We start from the raw sequence: 19,890 nt of genomic DNA, 5'->3' as shown, positions 1-19,890 counted from the left end.
TAAAAAAAAAAAAAAAATTATTTCTACAATGTACATGTGAAAGTACATGACTTCGAGAGTATTTTGTGAAAATTTCATAAAAAAATTTTCATTTTTGGATCTTTGAGAACAAATCTACGGAAAAGTCGTGAAAATTCTGGTGAGGAACGTAACTTTTCACAGAATCATCTGAATCGAAAAATGCAAAATTACCTCATTAGTTTATGAGTTTTATCAGGTACTGACGTAGAGTTTTTTTAATTATAGTGATTTTATCGAATTTCGACGTAATTTTGAAGTTGAAAAAAACGTTAAAATTGCGTCCAGACATGAAAAATCGACCTTTTTTTTCGAAAAAGTTGTTATAAACAAAAAAATTTTCGGAAAAATCGAAATATCTCGACGTCAGTACCTGCTCAAAGGGTTTATTAAGAACTGTGCAAATTTTCAAAAGGATCGGTTGAATACTTTTTGAGGGACGTTCCTCACCGATTTGAAAAATGTCATTTCGAGGAATCGCAATCGTTGCATCAAAGATACAACATTATACGTCAAGATTTTTCAAATCGGTGAGGAACGTCACTCAAAAAGTATTCAACCGATCCTTTTGAAAATTTGCACAGTTCTTTATAAACCCTTTGAGCAGGTACTGACGTAGAGATATTTCGATTTTTCCGAAAATTATTTTATTTATAACGAATTTTCTGAACAAAATGAATTGACGTGAAATGCCACAGATGGCATATAGTAATCGAATTAAAAGTTCAATATTTTCGTCAATTGTGCTCAGATTAGGCTGAAATTTTCACAGAATACTCTTAAAAGTATAAACAATCAAATAAAACAATAAAAAAAAAATCAAAATTTTTCGAGGTCAGGACCATACCCCCCCCCNCCCCCCCCCCCCCCCTTAAACCGCGGCTTTCAGGCTTGGAGCCAGTTTACCATCGTTATATTAAGCCAAAAAACTAACATTTATGGGTTTAAAAAATGAATTAGCAGTTCAGAATTTAAATGATTTTTCACAAGGGTTAAAATCGTTTCAAGGTATAAAATCGTTTGAAAGTTTTCGAAAGATTTCGTTGAGTCAAGTGTTATATACTTACAAATTGAACGTTTCATTATACTTAGGAGATAACGAGTTGTTCTTCGATTTGGTAGCTTGTTTTCTTTTTTTATCAGCAAGATTTGGTCCAATAAGATTTATTTCTACAAATGGCTTAAACATTCCACTGCTCAAAGACCATTTCAATTTATTTGCAGATAAGACTGTAACAGATAAAATTATCATTGTAAATTAGTTCTGTCATACAAACTTAATTATTTGAAAAGTGCTTAAATTATAAAACCATAGATATATTTTGCTTACTTATATAGGAAGCTATGAGATGGACTCGAAAAAGAGATTTGGAACCAATAGTCGTAGGAAAATTGGAGTTACATATTTAGAAACTACATTGAAATACCTACATATGTCTGTATGTATTGTAAAAGATCCCGTGACAGTTACGATGAATAATTAAATAAATAAATTAGAAACTAATTAATCGCCCTAAATTAGTGGTCATTATGTTTTTGGGGTCACTGAATTCGAATCTGGGTCAGTTTTTCAAGGTTTGCTTATTTTAGAGGTCATTTGAAGGTCAAATAAAGGGAAAGTGGTGAAAAATCTGAAAAAATTCATACATGAGTTTTTGAGGATGCTGAATCCAAATCTGAAGTCAGATGATCTTCAGGAGATCCCCTGCAAGGTCATTTGAAGGTCAAACTAAGAGAATTCAATATAAATATTCGAAAAAAATCATACTTATATTTTGAGGGTCTCTAAATCTCAGTCAGAGATCATTATGACTGTATCCGGCCATATAAAGGTAATTTGAAGGTCATTTTAAGGTCAGATAATAAAAAAAGGTTAAGAAATCTAAAAATATTCATACATAAGTTTATGAGATATGAGATTCAAATCTGAAGTCACATGATCTCTACGACCTCAACTTCAAGGTCATTTGAAGGTCAAACTTAAAAGATTCAATATGAAAATCCAAAAAAATCACACTTTTCTTTTGAGGGTAGCTGAAACTCAACCTAAGTTCATTTTGACTATACCCAGGCTTTTTAAGGTCAATTTAAGGTCATTCAAAGGTCATGTAAAGGGTTAATCTAGTGAACGCGATAAAATAACTGTTCCGTTGTAGGACAATAAATGATTTGCGTTAGCTGATGAATTAATAAAAAAAAAAAAAATAGCAACTTTATTGACTAATAACCGGTCGGTAATGCAATATAGCTAGTCGGCGAAAAAGAAAGTGACGCTCGATTATGACGAGAGCTAGATGGGCTTCTTTTATCTACCTTTGACTCACCGAGCAAGCAGATTGATCGACAACTAACTGCGATACGCACAAACATGACTTCCCTTAGCGGTATTTCTCCCATCAAGCGCCTGACACAGTCGCACCTCACATACCGATACTTAACATTATCTCAACATAACACCCGTTAACGCAATGTAGCGGCAATACATCTCCACACAATTAAATACTAAAAATCATTATAAACGAATTAATTAACGATTACAATAAAATATATTATTACGAACACAAGCAATAATAAAATAAAAAATATAAAAACAATATTATAATTGGACTGACAAACAGACTCCCGAAAAAAGTTTCTCGTAATTTTATAATGAAAAACAAATTTATTCTTTCTTCGCCTTCTCTTTGAGACGCCAATAATCAGCTTAACGACTGGGCACGTAAAAGTCGAATCTGCTGTCCGGATGGTTCCGACTCTGACCAGTCCATCAGAGCGCCATATCACCTGGCTTTAAGCTCTCCTGACTCTGGGTGAGCACCTCTTGTCGCCAGTGACTCCAGAATAGGTCGCGCATGCCACGCAATAACCTCCAGCGGCTCGTGCAGCTAAGGGTACGCTCATCATAAGGCTCAGGGTAGTCCAGTAACGAAGACCCCACTAGAAAATGAGCCGATGTAAGAGCCTTAAAGTCATCCGGTCAACTACTGTGAGGGCAGAGGGGTCGTGAATTCAAGCACGCCTCGATGCTCGCAGTCACCATTGAAAGCTCTTCGAAAGTTAGCCTTGCGTCGCCGATCACCCATCGCAGATGATGCTTGAAGCTTCGAACGGCCGCCTCCCACAAACCGCCGAAGTGCGGAACTCAAGGAGGGATAAACTTCCAATCGATGCCTTTTTCCAACATACGATTACTGGCACGTCGACGAAGAGTCGAACCTCGGGCTAAAAGCTGACGAAGCTCTCGCGATGCTTCTTTTATTGTGGTGGCGTTGTCCAAGTAAGAAGCGCGATTTCGAACTCAAAACAAACCAGAACTAAGAAAATTCATTGTGAGTTTTTGTTTCACCAATAATGAAACAAAATTTTTTAAATAATACAAATTAAGGATCAATTTTGACGAATTTCGTTTTGAGTTTAAGCTAACCTAGTCTTCTTTAATAATAAACAATGTTTTGACACATGATAAATTTTGAACACGAAACCCAAAATTTTGCAAAAGTTCCTCTATAAAAGTTAGATCAAATTTTGTTTCAGTAGCTCCTATGGATTTTTCAGAATGTTGTAAAGAATGTTTTTTGAGAACTCGAAGCCGAATTACTGAATTTTCAGCTAAAAAAACGCATCCCACAAAAACAGCTGTATCTTAGCGAAAGTAAGGCAGTTTTAAAATCTGAATACAGCATTGGAAAAGTATGACAAAAACCTATCAAACACAACATTGACTTTTTTTCCATAGGTGATTGTGCGAAGTCGTTTTTTTTAAAGAAACCATTACACTTTTCGTGTTTTACACAAAAACTACGCTATATTTATCTAATTTTTCATTAATTTCGATAAGGCTTAGAATTGAATTTTTGATAGTTAAATATAGGAGGACAGTGATTTTTGTTTTTTCATACATTCTTAAACAACAAAAAAATTTGTTTGTAATTTTTCCGCTCAACTGTCCGATACGCAAGAATGAAGTGCGTTTTTTAGCATTCGGCCTCTCTGCGCGTCGCAAGTGGAGCGCCCGCATGATGAACAGGGATTGCTTCGGAGAAATGATGTTCAGCGTTGAGGATCGTTAAGCTTGCCCTGAATGAATGGCGGACGAGCTTATGTCCGCACTCACGAGAGCCTGCGACGCCTAAAGGGAGATGACCGCCGACGGTACGAGTCGGTCTACTGGTGGACCGAGGACATTGCGGAGTGTCAGCGGGCATGCCTGCGGACACGGAGACTCTCTCAGCGAGCGCGCGGTCGTGCCAACGAGGCCGCCCGACGAGAGGACTTTGCCAGTAATCTGCAAACGGCCATAAGGGATTGTAAGCGCTGCTGCTGGAAGCAGCTGTGTGACGAGGCGGACCGTGACGTGTGAGGCAAACCATACCGGACGGTCATGTCCTGCCTTAAGGGCCCCAGAGGCGTATTCCCCGGCGAGCCCGAACTGGTGCGACGAGCGGTCTCAGCGCTCTTCCCGAGAGTTGCAACTCTTTAGATTAGCTTGCCTGCCCGGACGTATGAGGAGCGAATCCCCGAGGTAAGCGTTGGGGAACTTCGTGGATCACGCCAGAGGGTGCGTGACCAGGCGGCTCCGGGGACAGACGGAGTCCCAAACCTTGCCCTAAAAGCTGCAGTAAGAACTCGTATGGTCGTTTTTCACCGTGTTTTTACGGCATGTCTTAAGGAATGTTTTCCGGCGCAGTGGAAGCGTCAAAGGCTTGTCTTGATGCTAAAACCAAGCAAATCTGCTTTCGAGCCCTCGTCGTACCGCCCGTTCTGCATGCTAGATACCGCAGACAAGCTCCTGGAAAAGATTATTGCGGATCATCTTGAAGCCTTTACAGAGGGTCCTGCTGGACTGGCAGACTCTCAGTTTGGCTTCCGTAAAGGAAAGTCCACCATCGACGCCGTGCAAAAGGTTCTAAGCACGGCTAAGGCAGCCATCGGTGGCAAGAAGTATCGTAGAGGTACGAAGAAATACTGCTTCATCGTCACACTAGACGTTAAAAACGCTTCCAACTTGGCGCGCTGGAATCATATCCTCAGTGCCTTAGAGAAGATGAGAGTACCACCCTACCTCCGACGAATCATCGTGAGCTACTTCAGCGACAGGGTACTGGAGTACTCCACCGACGACGGCGCGGATACCTACAGCGTCACATCGGGTGTCCCCCAGGGATCTGTGCTTGGCTCCATTCTCTGGAACGCCGTGTACAACAAGATCCTTGGACTCAGGCTGTCCAGTACAGCGTCGATTTTCGGGTTTGCAGACGACATCGCACTTACAATCGTGGACAAAGAATTGGAAGGCAAGTGCAGACGACGCCGTCCGGCTTCTGCGTAGGGCCCTTAGCGAACTGGGTCTGCAGACTGCCAATCAGATAACCGAGGCTCTACTGGCCACAAGCAGAAAAGTGAAGGAAATCATCACCATCAGAGCTGGTGACTCCGATATCACGTCCGTTCCCTGCATCCGATACCTCGGTGTGCACATCGATGACAGGCTGCGATTTGATCAGCACCTTGAAGTCGTCAGCGAGAAGGCCACCCGGTTCGCGGGTGCCCCGTCCGGCCTAATGCCCAACATTCGGGGCCTGAGATGCTGCCGGTGCAGGCTTTATACCAGCGTTGTTGACTCGGTCCTTTTGTACGGAGCCCCAACATGGAGAGAGGCCACAGGAACACATAGCTATGTCCACAAGGCAGAAGCAATCCATCGGCGCGCCTGTTTTCGTGCGATATGCTTCTGCAGCATTTCCCACTAGGCGGTGCATGTTCTTGCCAGCACTCATCCGTGGGTCCTCCTCGTTGATGAACGCTCGAGGCTCATAGAGCATAGTCGCGAGGATGCCAGGAGTGACGCCACTAGTGACGAGCGCGCCAAGACACTGGAGAAGTGGCAGACTCAGTGGTCTGACACAACGAAAGGACGGTGGACTTACCAGCTTATACCGAACATCGCTGCGTGGATCGAAAGGAGGCATATAGAATTAAACTTTCCTGTAGTGGAGGACGTCGAACATGTCATCTTTCACTGCCCTCGATTCACGGCGGAAAGAGATGAGCTTTACCGCCTATCGAACGGGCCGCTGGAGCCCGAGACGTTTGTTGAATTCATGCTCGAAAGCGAGCGAAACTGGGAAGCAACGTCCTCCTTCGCTAGTACAGTCATGACTAGACTGAGAAGCGAGGATAGGGGAAGAAGAAGATGACCGGACGATGCGGTACAAAGAAGATGCAATCTAGAAGACAAGCTAAACCTTAGATGAGCTCCCAAGGAGCGACAGCCTTCCCCGCGAAGTAATGCCTAATGGTGGTCCCGCGGGGAAAAAACAAAGGCAGACGAAGAGGATGGGTTTTAGTCGGTATTAGTAGAGAGGCACACTATCCGCTCACACAACACCTGTACACACTCAACAGTATACTACTCGAGTCCGACATATCCATGGGACAAATACCTTTGTCGCATGTTAAATCCGTAAATAAGATTTTCCTCCCCCCCCCNCCCCCCCCCCCTTCCCCCCAAAAAAAAAACCCTACACAAACACAAACATACATACAAACATCGGTCCGTCACAAAGCTTCCTCTATGAGGAAGCAATATGGCGATGTATCCTTGCGTGGACGGGGTTTTACGGGCCTTTGAAAATTATATAGGCAGCGTCCCGGGATAATCCAGTCCGGTTGCCTGAGAAGGTCACCCGGGAATAACTCGAACGGCAGGCAATGGGTCCATCTGTTGCTCTATTGCAACGGCTCAAAAATGAGTGCAGCGAACGCAGTTCTGGTAAACTGCTTGAATGATGCGAGTGCTTCGAATAATCCAAAACTTGCGACCAAAGTGTGAGCGCATAAGCTGCGGACCGCCATGAAGAGTGTCGCTATAAGCCCGCTCGATCAGTCTTTTCATAATCAAACAGCGTCCTGGCAAAATGATCGGGTACTTCTCATCATACGACGATGGAGCGTGCTGCAGTCGACCACCAACTCGAATTAGGCCCTCAGAATCGACAAAGGGGTGAAGTTTTGCCAAATACGTCGCTTGGGTAATCTTCTTCCAGACGTGATGACCGCGACGTCGTCCTCGAAGTGATGTGCCTGTATCAGCCAAAAGCAGAAGCACTTAGCCTGTCGCTAACTTTTAGCCCGTGAGATCGACGCTTCTCCTAGCCTGAGGACCGTTAGCTATCGACGACAGCAACACAGTACCTTCACCATCCTGTTGAAACTGAAAAATGTACCAAGATCCGGTAGATAGCCGATAGCGTCGGGATCCGGACAACTCACCCTTTGACAATTCATCCTGCGACAGCTCATCCGCGACAATTCAACCTGGGCGACTATTAAACCGCGACAATACATCCTGGGCGACTATTCATCCTCAATAAAATTATACTTTTATTTTATATCATTTTTCTCCCGTTTCCTTTGAATTCGGTATTTGTGAGTGACTATACGTGATATTGTATGATCTCAGCTCACTCCCGAGCAGATTATATACCAGAGTGTGTATGTGTGTGTGAGTATCAACATTATATTATGTGTGATTTCAGCTCACTTCGAGCAGCTTATTTACATATGCCGCTTAGTCTTGTCCTGTGTGTCTGTGTATTAACGTCGTTACATATGGTGTTGAAATTTGTTTTAAGCCATAATATCACGTATAGTCACTCACAAATACCGAAATCAAAGGAAACGGGAGAAAAATGATATAAAATAAAAGTATAATTTTATTGAGGATGAATAGTCGCCCAGGATGTATTGTCGCGGTTGAATAGTCGCCCAGGTTGAATTGTCGCGGTTGATTTGTCGTCCGGATGAATTGTCATAGGATGAATTGTCTTCGGGTTGAAATGTCCCGGATGAATTGTCGGGTTGATTTGTCAAAAGGTTGAATAGTCGGTAACCCGATAGCGTCCAGCGGCGGAGCCTGCCGTGCGATCATGACTTGCACACTTTGATCAGGTGGTACAATCGATGCCGGCCAAGTCGTCTCCTCGTAGAAAATCTAAAGTGGCCCAGTTTACCAAAGAGAAAAGGCAGCTAAGTCGACCGGCGACAAACCTCGAGTCGCACAATCGGCCGGGTTGTCAATTGTCCCCACATGCCACCAGCAGGCGTCCAGTTGGCCAGTCTGGATGTCGCTGACTCGATTAGCCACGAAAGTTGACCACCTTGAAGGGTGTCCTCGAATCTACTCGAGCACGACACTTGAGTCTGACCAACAGAAGATGCGCTCTGACAATCTAAAAAATGCCTGCTGGGAATCTGAGACCCTCAAGCAGGCTCTTGACAAAACGGACGAGTAAAGCAGCCACGCAGAGTTCCATCCTTGGCAGTGAAAGTCACGTATCGGCTCCGTCGGGCTGAAACATCTTCTCGAGATCAGTTGTGCCAGCAAATTCAAAGAACCGTCAATTGGACAGTACCACCGTTATGTCTGCTTGCAATTTGGGCCCGATCAACAGTTGATCGTTTAGTGTGAGTCCATCGCTGGACTTATGTGAAGCGTGAATACTACCCGAATCTTGCTAGGATTGTCTGCTCGAAATACTCCGTGATGAGGCAAGTATGCGCCTGGTCGCTGAAGCTGTTGCTTTGGCACACATTCATACGTCCAAGTTCAATATATTCGTTCATAAAGGCTGAATACACGTCGCACAATCGTGAATCCTTTTCAAAGCGGCGTTCCATCCTCAAGAAACACGACTGAGCCACAAACTTTGATTTGCTGAAGTCGGCTCTGCGCGCAAACGGCAGACGCACGACAAATCTTCCAGGGCTATCACGGTAATGGCTTTGCAAAAAAGCTCTTCACAGCACTTTTTGTCCTCAGAAAGATGCGGTTTGGAAGGGACGTCGTCGAGTTCCCATAGCTTTGACCCGATACTTCAGATAGATGGCCCAACTGAAGCGTGAAACGGACCGAACGGTGTGACCATCATCGGCAGCACTCGACAACGTAGATCTCGTGAGAGTTCAACCGAAAACTGTCTTTTGAGCTACAGGAATTCCATCAGGCCCGTTGAAAATTTTTGAAGCTTACACATGCACCATGGTCCATCGAATGATCCTTCTTACAATTTTTCATCGGATTTATGATAAAACTTAGATTCTCAATATTTGTAGCATTCATCATAAAATTTTGGTAAAATGGAATGTAATAAGTCTTATAAACTGTATTCCCTGTATAAATATATAGATTAGTTCCCAGAAAACTGTGGAGATTATAGCGACGGGCAAGGACAATGGTTCCATGAAGACATCAGTCATATGGAGGAGCAAGGTAGATGAAATGTTGCGATGATGGATGTTGAAGAGTATGAGCCAACATAGAGGAACTATAGGCAAACGGCGACCTTTACGCCTGCAATTAATGCATGCAACACATTTTGCACTCTTTTCATTAACTTAACCCTGAAATTACCTTGATCTTGGCTTCCTGCAGGTCACTCAATAAAATATCAAAATTCCTCAGCTCTATAAACCTATACACAATCTTTTTTGCTTATTTTATCGCGTTCACTAGATGAAACCTTGACATGACCTTTAAATGTCCTTAAATTGGCCTTAATAGGTCTAGGTATAGTCAAAATGTATGTTATGCATGAGTATTTTCAGATTTCTTTATCTTTTTTCATTATTTGACTTTTAAATGACCTTCAAATTACCATTATGTGGCCGGATATAGTCCAAATGATCTCTGATTCAGATTCAGCGACCCTAAAAATATAAGTATGATTTTTTTCGAATATTTATATTGGATTCTATCAGTTTGACCTTTATATAACCTTGAAGGTGACCTCTTAAAGGACGTCCGACCAAAGACTTAGATTCAGCATCCTCAAAAACCCATGTTAGATTTTTTACTACTTTCCCTTTATGTGACCTTCAAATGACCTCTAAAATAATCCAACCTTGAAAAACCGACGCCGTATTTGGATTCAGCCACCCCAAAATCATAAAATAAACTAGGTACGGTCAGTGGACTCGAAAATTGTTTTCTCATAGAGGAAGCTTTGTAACGGACCGATTTTCGAATTTCATAACTAATAATCGTAGAGTGCTTTTACATATATATTCTTGAACTATTTTTCTTGAAAATTTGAAACTTGAAAATTTCTTGAAAATTTTTTTTATGTTAAACTTTAGGAGGGCGAGGGGTAGGGTGCTGATTATTCGATATTTTTTGATTTTTTAAAGTTTTTTTTTACAAGTAAAAAAATATTTATTTCTGAAATATACGTGTAACAGCTCACGACTTCGAGGGCATTTTGTGAATTACAAATGCCACGCGCTGTTTACTCAATTTTCCGCAATTACAGGTCTCACCTTTCAAACTCAATTTTCTCCAATTTGAAACAATTATCTAGTTGACAGAACCACTTTCGCCACATACATTTTTAAAAACAATATCGTGTCTATTTTTAAAATCTTTAAGCCAACCGCTCGTTGCGCTGAAATTATTTACATTTAGTAAGTCAGAGCGAGTTCTTTGGCTTTATATAGATAAAACGATTGGGCCGGAAAGTGGTATTTTTTTGTCAAAAAAGTTTTCCTGACAAATACAGAACTGAGAATAACGTTTAAATCATCACAATACTTTCACTTTCACTAAACGTTGTTTCTATTTTGAATCAATATTGTTATATTTTTGAGTTTAACTCTGTTTACATTTTGTATGTGTATTCAAAATAAAGTATTAATGAATGATTTCTAGACTATAATTTTTTTATTTTGAAAAAGTTGTATTGTAACGATGTTACGGGCGACGAGCGCGATTCGTTACGTATGAATGCTGCGTGTATGCGTATGAGAGTTGCGACCGACCGTGCAGGGTGAAGGAAAAGCCAAGCGCTCCTAACCTCTGTACGTCGCGGCAGAGTAGGCACGTGCGTTATCGACCGTACGAGAGATGCGGCGACAAGTCGCAACAACAGCAGCAGCAACACAACGACACGAGCGGGGAAAAAAGAAGACGAAGCGGCGAGACGACGACACGTGAAAGAACGGCCATTACGTGCCACCGCGAGACCAAGTACGGAGGCCCGTTGGAGAGTTTTCGAGAGAGTTCGGTTGAATGGGGAGGAGTGTCGAGTTTGTCGGTGAGAGAAGCTAGTGAGCGAGTCGCGAGTCCGAGGCGAAGCACCAGCAGCGGTGAAGCAGCAGTGAAGCCGTGCCGAGTACAGTGGCGTGAAAAGGAGCGTGTCTGAGGCGTAGTACACGGAGATCGTGAGCAGGTCCATTGAGACCGACCGTAAGCGAGGTTAGGTCGCCATCGAGAAACGGCGCCGATCCACGAGTCACCTACTCGGACGTAACCTCACCAACAGCCAGCAGCAGTCAGCGGATGATGTCGCAAGAGCGTGCCGAGGATCTCGTAAGCGTTAAGTCCGTTGTAATTAACAGTCATTCTTGGTCGGTCGTGTGTGCGTAAGCGTGCTGTGTGTCGTATGTCGTTGAACGAGCGAAGAGTCGATCGCGTAGGAAATAAGTCGAGTTGAGTAATCGTCATTGTGTGTGTGTGAGTAGTCCGAGGCGAACAAGTCGCAATTACGTCGCGCGCGTTTCGAGTTCGGAAGCGGCCATCTCGCAGTTCGTCGTGTCCGCTCGCGCGAAAGCAGCGAAGCCGTCGCAGCCCGAGCAACGTTAAGTCACTTCCGCGTGGTATTAAGGTCGCGTCATGAAGACGGGATTCGAACCGGGCACGTGTCGTGACTCGGTGATTCCCCTTGGACTTTCGCGAGCGAACTCACGTGACATAAGGCTTCGCGTACAGTGAGTCGGAGACGCGCGAGTGCAGGTGCGCGGCACGATATCGGGATTCGAACCGAGGTCGTATTGTAACTCGACGGTTTCCCCTTGGACCTTACTGCACGAACACGCGTCCGGTATTGTGACGTCATTGAAGTAATTATTAGACTTTTCTCTGTAATTTATCTGCATCCGAGTAATAATTCGACGACCTTTCTTGATAAATCGAATAAATAGTAACTTAACGTAAGACAATAAAAAATTGATTTGGATTTAAACTAACTCCCTCTGGTGGTCATTTCGCGAACCTTTCCGACTTTTCAGCACACAATCGCCGACGCTCGAGGCACATTTGGTGGAAGGCTCGACCCCCCTTCTGAGGTAAGACGACCAGTTAGGCTAACCGGAGCCTCCGAAATAAATAATTCGACGGCAGGGCGAGCACAGGTTGCTGCTTAGACCCTCACACGTCACAGTATTAACCCGTTTCGGGCCAAACGGACGAAATTTTAGTTATTTTTTCGCTCGCTGTAAACTCTGTGAAAAAATTATGTGAGAAATGTCAGAATAGTCATAACCGACGTAAAATTTTATGAACTTTTCGAATCTGGCGTCAGAATTGTAAAAAAAGTTGATGTGTAAAAGTTATGAACAATTAAACAATAAAAAACACGATTTTTTTGAAAAAAAATTTGATTTGATCCGAATTTTCGAGTCGAAACAGACTTGCTCTATAGGTCTAACACGTTTTTTTTGCGTCCATGGGGTGTAAACTTAAAAGTCCAATAGTTACGATATCGAAATTTAACATGGCGGACACGAAAATGGCGCTTCGTAGAAAAAAACCGTATATGAATGTAGTCAATTTTTTTATATGTCAACCAAGCGCCTAGGAACAAAACGTTATAGAGAAAATGTTGAATTTCGATATCGTAACTATTGGACTTTTAAGTCTACACCCCATGGACGCAAAAAAAACGTGTTAGACCTATAGAGCAAGTCTGTTTCGACTCGAAAATTCGGATCAAATCAAATTTTTTTTTCAAAAAAATCGTGTTTTTTATTGTTTAATTGTTCATAACTTTTACACATCAACTTTTTTGACAATTCTGACGCCGGATTCGAAAAGTTCATAAAATTTTACGTCGGTTATGACTATTCTGACATTTCTGACATAATTTTTTCACAGAGTTTACAGCGAATGAAAAAATAACTGAAATTTCGTCCGTTTGGCCCGAAACGGGTTAAAAACCTGCAAAATTCGAAAAAATTCAGAAAATTTTTTTTGAATTAACAAGGTTTTCGAAATAAAAAAGTTCGAATTGAACAGGTTTTACTACAATTAGATAACATACCTTTATTTTAATTTTAAATCAAAATTAAATACAAAACCCATGTATTTCCCTAAAAAATCGCAAATTCAGTGCAATAAGAGTATAATAAACGAATAATAATTGTATCCTTCTCTTAACTTTTCCTTTTACATCTAATTATGATTTGTCTGCTAGTCAGAAATAATCTTCATTCAAAATGTAATCAGAAATTTTTCGATTAAAAGATGTCTATAAGCCCTTAAGAAAAAAGTTGAGAGTTTTTACGTTATATGAACAGGTTACAATTCTTCCTAAGTTTCTCCTTGTATATACCAAATATTTTTTTTGCAGTAAATAACCATTCTTTCATTTTTTTCGATCATTAAAATAAGAAATATTTAAATTAACAAATATCTTGTATCTAACCTAGGTTTATCGACATTTAAAAATTTGAATTATATACCTTTTACACATATTTTTTGTTCTCCTGATCCAGAATTTGTTGATAAGTCCACTTGCATTTGGATTTCTCCCACATCGTCATCGACATTGGAAGAATCTATAAAATAAATGTTTATTACAGCTTTGAAAATATTTTCTATTATGTTAATGAGTCCTTTATTTGATAAGATATTTTCTTTATGATACATTTTGCCAGTCTAACGTTAGTATATAAAAATGCTTGAGAATAATTTAATAACCGGAAAACAAGAGAAAAAATATTAACTATCACTATTTCCGTTAATTATCATTTTATATGATCTTTTGGACTTCAAGCTGAATAGTCGTACTATAAAACAAAAGTATAAATTGATAAAGAAATTCTAAAATTGAACCAATAACTTAACACGGTAAACTAACAAAAAACCTTTACATAAGTGCACTTACATTACTAAAAATAATTTTGTTGGCTAAAGGCATTGATGGCATCCGATTTTCCCGGGAAAAAATCTAACAAAGAATGTCTTTCAAAATTTTCTAACATTTTCTTTTCCATTTTTGTATCATTAGAAAGACGAACTTTTCAATATTTTACGTTTCGAACCTTAAGGCGAGTCATACACCAATTCACTCCTCTTTGGCTTTTTTGTGATATAAATAATAGTTTAAAGCCAATATTTATTTTCAACATAAAATTGACATTTTTGAGCCCTAAAAAATATGAAAAATGTGGCAGCATGTGCTCTTGCATTTCAAAATAACTTATTTTTGCTATTTTAGCAGTTTCGCATTGTGCGCAAGGTTCAGATCAGAGTTTTTGAAGTGGTCACTTTTGATGTGACCCAAAATCTTCAGAATAGTACCCTTCACGGGCTTAGTTTTCTGGAATTGTGCAGGTTCATGAAGCGTCCAAGAAGTGCAGTTACAGACTTATACGCTTGATTAATGTAACGTGCAGCTGCATTGTTGACATTATCGGTCAAACAATGTGGTAAGAGAGCTTGAAAGGATATTTTTTAAATTTCAATAATTAAATTTTCCATACATCGAATCAAAAATCTCTTTCAGCGGTTTATAAGGGTTTCCATAGCAACGCGCTTGTTGGCAGAGAGGGAGCGACAGACGTTTGCAGCTTGCAACCAGGCCTTTTTGGGGCTCAAAGCAAGCACAGAGAAAAAGACTTATAAACGATAAAACTTAAATTTGTATTACTCGTCCTCTAGATCAATTTTGTAGTGACGTCAGTCCTGCTAGTTTCCGCCACAGAGTTTAAATATTGTGGAAAATAGGCCCACTAGGGGCGCCTCAACCGTCCGTTAGGTCTCGTCCTCTCGCTCGTAAGTTGAGCCATTACGTTTTTTCTGCGCGTAGAAGCAACAGAGTAACTGAACACAAGACAAGTTTACAAAATGTCCTCAAGTAAAAAACAACGTAAAAGAGATCGTAAGAGACGCAAATTAGAAAAGAAACTTCGATGAATCGAAGAAGAAGAACATGAACATCGTGCACGATCCAGGCACAGGAGAGAAACATCGACTTCTTCGTCGGATGAAACGGACCAGAAAAGTAAGGTTAGAAAACGCAAACGCTATTCATCGAGCAGCTCGCGAAGTTCAAGCTACACCTCGAGCGCATCCTCATCGAGCCGTAGTCGAGAGCATGAACGGCCAGACAAACCTCCAAAAGTGAAATCTGTAGTGCATGACCCGCGAGGCATGTCTAAATCAAACAATCCCTCAGAGCGTGGCCTGCGAGGCACGTCCGCAGGTGATAGTAAACACGAAGAGCTGCGTAGTACGGTCGACGCAAAATCGAAAAACGATGCTGGCGGAAACATAACCCATAATGACAAAGACGACGGTCGGAAAGTTACGCGGGACAACGAGCACGAAGAGAGTAATGACTTTTTAGCTCTCATTATCAATGATGACCCACAAGACGAAGTTGAAGGAGAACCTATTAACGAAAGTATAGCAGCACAGTGGCAAAAAATTGTACAAACGGGCTTGGCAAAGGATGCAAAACTTGAATTATTGAAAAAATATCCTATACCGTCAAACTGTCCAACTCTCCGTCACCCTGAATTAAACGATGAATTCAAAGCAATACTCGGCCCTGGTCTTAAAAAAGACTATTACCAAACAGTCGCACAATACCAGTTGGGCGTATCCATTGGTATTCTTGGGACAGCTATGACAGAAATAATAAGAACCCAAACGGCTAAAGCCATGACTGGAATATTTGAGCCAATCAAAGACGCTTGTCGATTATTAACAGACATGCACTATGGAATATCTCAAACAAGACGTTCTTTTGTTGAACCATCACTGAATCTTAAAAGCAAAAACATTGCTAAAGAATCTCCGATTGACAGAAAGCTCTACGGTGGTAATTTCTCAGCGTTGTTGAAAACTGCCAAAGACACGGAGCAGATAAGCAAGGAGATGTCCAAAAAACCCAGCCTGCCAGCGCAAAAAGATAACAACAAACAAGACGGATACACTCACACTCAGAAAAAATATAAATCCAGTACATCTTTAAACCGATACGTCCCTCCCCGGAAAAATCAGTCGGGCTCAAGTTCGCGCTACGAGGGATTCAAAATACCCTTTACAAAAATTCCACATCAAAGCCAAATCCCACGCGAGGAAAAGCTTTCGGCAGAGCAGCTAGCAGAATATCAAAAAGTAATCAAAAAACTACTCGATAAAGGTGTCATATCTCTGAGTAAACGTGAAAATAGCTATTTTATATCGAGCTATTTCTTACGTAAAAAACTATCTGGAGAAAAAAGATTCATTTTTAATTTAAAAAAGTTGAATGCGTTTATTGAAATTTATCATTTTAAAATGGAAACATTAAAGGACGTTATAAGAATCGTGTCAAAAAATGACTATATGGCCTCAATTGATTTGCAAGATGCATTTTATCTTATTCCAATTCACAAGAAATATAAAAAATATCTTAAATTCTCCTTCGAGGGGGAAATATACGAGTACAATTGTTTACCATTTGGCCTTTCTTCTTCGCCTTATGTTTTCACCAAAATTATCAAACCCGTGATTGAACAATTGAGAACACGTGGTTATAGATCAATAGGGTATTTGCATGAAAAAAAAATCATTGAAATAATTACGTTATAGTAAAATATACGTATCAAGGAATGTGGGAGTAAAAAAATAAACAATTTTGAACAGTTAGGTAATTTTTAATACGAGAATAAAAATCTAAAAAATTCGAAAATTATTTTGAACTCCACAAACGATTTTGATTGGTCCGCATAACTGTGACGTCATACTTATAACCTAAGTCGGCTGCTGTACGTAATTTGTATACCTATATATATGCGTCTACCGATAAGTATGACGTCACCGTCCGCTCGCACAGCTTCGGGCGGTTTCGGCGCGTTTTCTGCCGTTTGAAAAGTTGTATTTTTTGAAACGATAAATTTTTAAGTAAAAACGCAATGAAGAATTAAAAAAATATTCATTGATAACTCATATATGTTGATTTCAAAAATATCATTACTTTTTCTTATGCAAATACCCTATTGTATATCTTGATGACTTCTTACTAGTCGGAGAAACATCACTTAAATGCGAGCGTAACGTTCAAGAAACTCGTGAACTATTATCAAAACTAGGGTTTATCATAAACGAGAAGAAGAGTGTATCAACGCCAAGTAAACAGTGCATATTTCTTGGATGCGAGATCGACACTATGGATTATTGCATTCGAGTAACAAAATCAAAAATTGGAAAAATATTAGAATCTATAAAACAAGTCGCTGTAAAAAAGGAATTAAAGATACGCGAAACTGCTCATTTGCTGGGCAAACTTATCGCAGCCTGCCCGGGCGTTCGATATGGATGGATTCATACAAAATATCTTGAAGAATGTAAATTCAATTCATTACTTAAAAATAACAGTAATTACGATAGAAAAATTATAGCATGCGACGAAATGCGCACTGACCTCAAGTGGTGGAGTGACAACTTACCGAAAGCTAAGAATAAAATACGTGACAACGTATATGAATGCGAAATTTTCTCGGACGCCTCGTTGACAGGCTGGGGTGCCGTATACAAGGGCAAAACAGCTAATGGATGGTGGAAAAAACTGTGAAATACTTATGCGCATCGATAACACGACCGCGATTTCCAACATAAATAAAATGGGAAATATGCAACATACAAAACTTATAGAATTAAAAAAAGAGTTATGGGACTGGTGCGAAAGACGCAACATATTTGTATTTGCATCATATATTAACACCAAAGAAAATATAGCCGACAGCTTTTCACGGCTTACATTTAAAGAAACTGAGTGGGAACTGGCTCCATGGGCATTTGAAATAATAAATAATAAGTTTGGCACGTTCGACATTGACTTATTCGCCTCTTATAATAATGCTAAGTGTACAACGTATGTATCATGGAAACCAGACCCCGCATCTAAGGCAATTGATGCATTCACCATCTCATGGAAGCCTTATTATTTTTACGCTTTTCCACCTTTTGCATTATTGGCACGAGCCCTAAGAAAAATGCAAATAGACAAAGCAGAAGGAGTTATTGTTGCGCCCTGGTGGCCAACACAACCGTGGTTCCCATTTTTTATCAAAGTGTCACAATCAAACATAATAAAATTCTCTCCACATGAAAATTTATTAATTTCCCCTTTCAGAGAATCCCACCCATTATCGAAGAGCCTTACCCTGGTGGCCGTAAAATTATCTTACAAGCAATTATGAGGAAAGGACACTCACAGAAGGCAGCCTCAATTATGTTATCATCAATCCAAGATTCTACTACGAGACAATATGAAAAACCCCTTCGTTTGTAGTGGGAATACACGAAAAGAGAAAATATATCTCCTTTCACTGATAAAGCTGAATGCATAACAAAATTCCTCACGGAACCAGAATGTGTGGATCAATCTTACAGCACACTTAACATTTACCGATCAGCAATATCGCTGATGAGCCTCAATGATTTGGGAAAAAATTCAAGCTTATCAAGGTTTTTTAAAGGGGTTGCTGCACAAAAACCACTACAACCAAAGTATAATACCACGTGGGACCCGGAAATAGTAATAAGCGAATTAGCAAAACAATACGCTAATGAAAATTTATCTCTCGAAAAACTGACTACAAAACTAGTAACACTCATGGCGTCTTTATAACAGCTCATCGAGCTCAAACCTTCACAAAAATAGAAACGGACCAAATAACATGGGAAACTGATTCGGTACAAATTAAAGTACCATAAAGAATCAAAACCAGTGGTCGCAACAGATATCAGCCACTTCTACATATACCATTATTCAAGGAACGTAAAAATGTCTGCGTAATGAGTGCATTACAAACTTACTATCAACGTAAAAAAAATATCGGAGACAAAAATAATATAAAAACGCTTTTCATAACTCATAAAAAGCTATACAAGTGTGTCTCGTCGCAAACCATTAGTCGATGGATACACGATACATTAAAACGCTGTGGTCTGGATAAAAAATTTACAGCACACAGTACGCGACATGATGCCACATCAGTTGCAGCTCGGAAAGGACTTAATTTAGAAGTTATAAGAAAAACCGCTGGTTGGACGGAAAAATCAATTGTATTAGCAAAATTTTACAATAAGCCAGATCAAAAATCACAAGATTTTGCAAAAACTGTACTAAATGAAAATCATTAAAAAAGCAATAAGCTCCTTATCATTTTGTAAGTCTACTTTAATATGTATTTGAGTCATATTGAAAATAAATAAAGGTGATCTCAAACATATTACAAATTGTGACAAGACTTTAAACAACTACAGAATTGATCTAGAGGACGAGGCAGCGTAATACAATTAAACGATCGAATGAACTTACCTGTAAGTGATAATCGATCGTAATTGTGTAAGCTGCCTCGTCCGAATAGATCAATTACCCACCCTATGATTCAAGTCCCAAACCCAAAAATGTCACAATTTGTATCTTTAAAATATAATGGCGCAACTTACGAGCGAGAGGACGAGACCTAACGGACGGTTGGGGCGCCCCTAGTGGACCTATTTTCAACAATATTTAAACTCTGTGGCGGAAACTAGCAGGACTGACGTCACTACAGAATTGATCTATTCGGACGAGGCAGCTTACACAATTATGATCGATTATCACTTACAGGTAAGTTCATTCGATCGTTTAATTTTCTCTCTGTCACTTTCATTTGCAATTCGATACACCTTGGCTAAGGAAAACTCTAAACTTTTTAGATATGTGACGGGGGTCACAGTCATCGCCAACGGATGGGCAACCCTCACGCGCGCTACACGGGAAAAGCGTAATGACGATGAGATGCAGCGCCGGCCAAGCGAGTATCATCCAGCTGAGC

General features: G+C 40.4%; 1 protein-coding gene across 1 annotated transcript in view; it reads right to left on the bottom strand.

Annotated features, from left to right (window-relative positions):
- Nucleotides 1–1,081: 1,081 nt before the first annotated feature.
- Nucleotides 1,082–19,890, bottom strand: part of LOC111693922 (protein unc-13 homolog B-like) — a 30,802-nt gene continuing 11,993 nt past the window's right edge. The window contains exons 4-5 of the mRNA XM_023460112.1: nt 13,534–13,629; nt 1,082–1,248 (exon numbers count right to left, since the gene is read on the bottom strand). Coding sequence (XP_023315880.1) covers nt 1,082–1,248; nt 13,534–13,629 — 263 coding nt within the window. The remainder of the gene's footprint in view (nt 1,249–13,533; nt 13,630–19,890) is intronic.

This window comes from Trichogramma pretiosum, unplaced genomic scaffold (assembly GCF_000599845.2).
Source record: "Trichogramma pretiosum strain Unisexual culture from Peru unplaced genomic scaffold, Tpre_2.0 scaffold138, whole genome shotgun sequence".
NCBI classification, from domain to species: Eukaryota; Metazoa; Arthropoda; class Insecta; order Hymenoptera; family Trichogrammatidae; genus Trichogramma; species Trichogramma pretiosum.
Note: the sequence above shows the minus strand (reverse complement) of the source record. Positions and strands in the feature narration are given on the sequence as shown.